General features: G+C 16.5%; 1 protein-coding gene across 4 annotated transcripts in view; it reads right to left on the bottom strand.

The window, feature by feature from the left end:
• LOC102675001 (serine/threonine-protein kinase ULK3) overlaps window positions 1–1,783 on the bottom strand; it is an 8,291-nt gene that overhangs the window by 810 nt on the left and 5,698 nt on the right. For all 4 annotated transcript variants that reach the window (XM_006613172.2, XM_031509280.1, XM_006613171.2 and 1 more), the window contains 2 exons: window positions 1,505–1,708; window positions 743–927 (listed from right to left, as the gene is read on the bottom strand). In XM_006613172.2, coding sequence (XP_006613235.1) covers window positions 743–927; window positions 1,505–1,708 — 389 coding nt within the window. The remainder of the gene's footprint in view (window positions 1–742; window positions 928–1,504; window positions 1,709–1,783) is intronic.

The following is a 1,783-nucleotide window of genomic DNA, read 5'->3' as shown; positions in this document are numbered from 1 at the left end:
TAATATTATATATATATATAATATATATAAATATAAATATATTTTTTATATAAATATAAAAAATTATTAAATATGTTATATTAAATATTAATATAAATAAAATATATAAAATAATCGATTTATTATTATCGATTTATTAAAAGAATTTTAATAGAATTTTAAAAGAAATTTTTTAATAGAATATGATTCACATAATTCACGTATTACATTATTTCACGTTTATATTTCAATTTATTATTATAATTTGTTTATTTTTTTTAGTTATTTTATATATTATAAATCTTTGATCAATTGATTGAAAATTATTAAAAATATTTAATTCAAAAATGAATTATAATCAAATCATTATTCTAAAATAAAATAATGGAAAAAAATAAAAAGATAACGGTATTAAATAATACTGAAAATAAAACATTATTAGTTAAATAATAAATTTACTTTCATATCAAATAGTAATTCGACATATTTAAGGCAAAAACATACTATTATATTATACAATTACTATATTATTCTTAATATGACCTATGTTAAGTAACCTATAAAAATAGTTGATTATTTCATTATTTTATTGTTTTTAAATCAAATATATTTTATATTTGCATAAAAAAAAGTAAAAAATGTAAATAATAAATATTTTTACAAATCCATATATTAATTTAATGTATAAATATTAATTATATGTATAAATATAAATTTTTCCAACTTGAAAATCGATTTAAAAAATGAATTAATTAATCATCACCTGTTTATGTAATAGATCTCTCCTCCGACCTGCTGGTTCTTTTCCTAACAGGGGTACCAATATCCCTAGACACGATTGAAATTTTTCTAATGCAAGTGCATAATTTCCTTCTGCAAGATATAATTCAGCAATTTCTCCTATTTCAAATGCATCCATCATACCAACTGTACTTTTGCTAAGTATTCCTATTGATAAATAAATATAATAATAATTTATTAAAAAAATTTTTTTAAGTTCAAAATCACAATTAAATATGTTTATCTATTATAAGAAATAATCATAAAATAATATTTCATATTAAACACGTTACTTCTATGTTTATATGAATTAACAGAAGAATTAAAACAATAATTTGTTCTTGGCGCATAAGTAATATTAAGTAGTAATATCTAGTAGTAGTAAGACACGAATTCTATTCTATTTATCTTTCTTTGATTATATTGTTTTTTTTTTTGAAACTCTTCCCAATTAGAATCCTATAATGATATATAATTATATTATATTTTTAATGAATTTTATGTTTTCTAATTTATATAAAAATTTTAATTATAATATAATTACAATTTTTATCTATTCTTATATTTTATTCTCAATATAATTTATGTTAAATAATTTTAATTAATTTTTTAATTTAATATAATAATTTTTTTTAATAAAAGAAATATTATTTTATGAATTCTCCTATACAAATTAAAGAATCAAAAAATATTATATAATACTTTATTAAAATAATTGCAGTATTATAAAAATTTTAATACAAACGCAGTTCATGATATGCGGATGATGATTTTTCATTTATAGATGATATTCTTTGAATAGACGAAGAGCTTCCTTTATAATGCATATATTTACATTTATCTTTATCATCAATATTATCTATACACGATGCTTTCAATATTTCTGCTCTTTTAATGTAATCATTTATACGTAATCTTAAGCTTTCTTTTCGTTTTAAATCAGTCTCATCTAATAATACATAATTAAAATATAAATAATTATAAATAAATTATATCATATTTATTTTATTTGTATTATTTATAA

Source organism: Apis dorsata, unplaced genomic scaffold (assembly GCF_000469605.1).
Source record: "Apis dorsata unplaced genomic scaffold, Apis dorsata 1.3 scaffold_135, whole genome shotgun sequence".
In the NCBI taxonomy this organism is placed as follows: Eukaryota; Metazoa; Arthropoda; class Insecta; order Hymenoptera; family Apidae; genus Apis; species Apis dorsata.
This window is presented reverse-complemented; position numbering and strand designations above follow the sequence as displayed.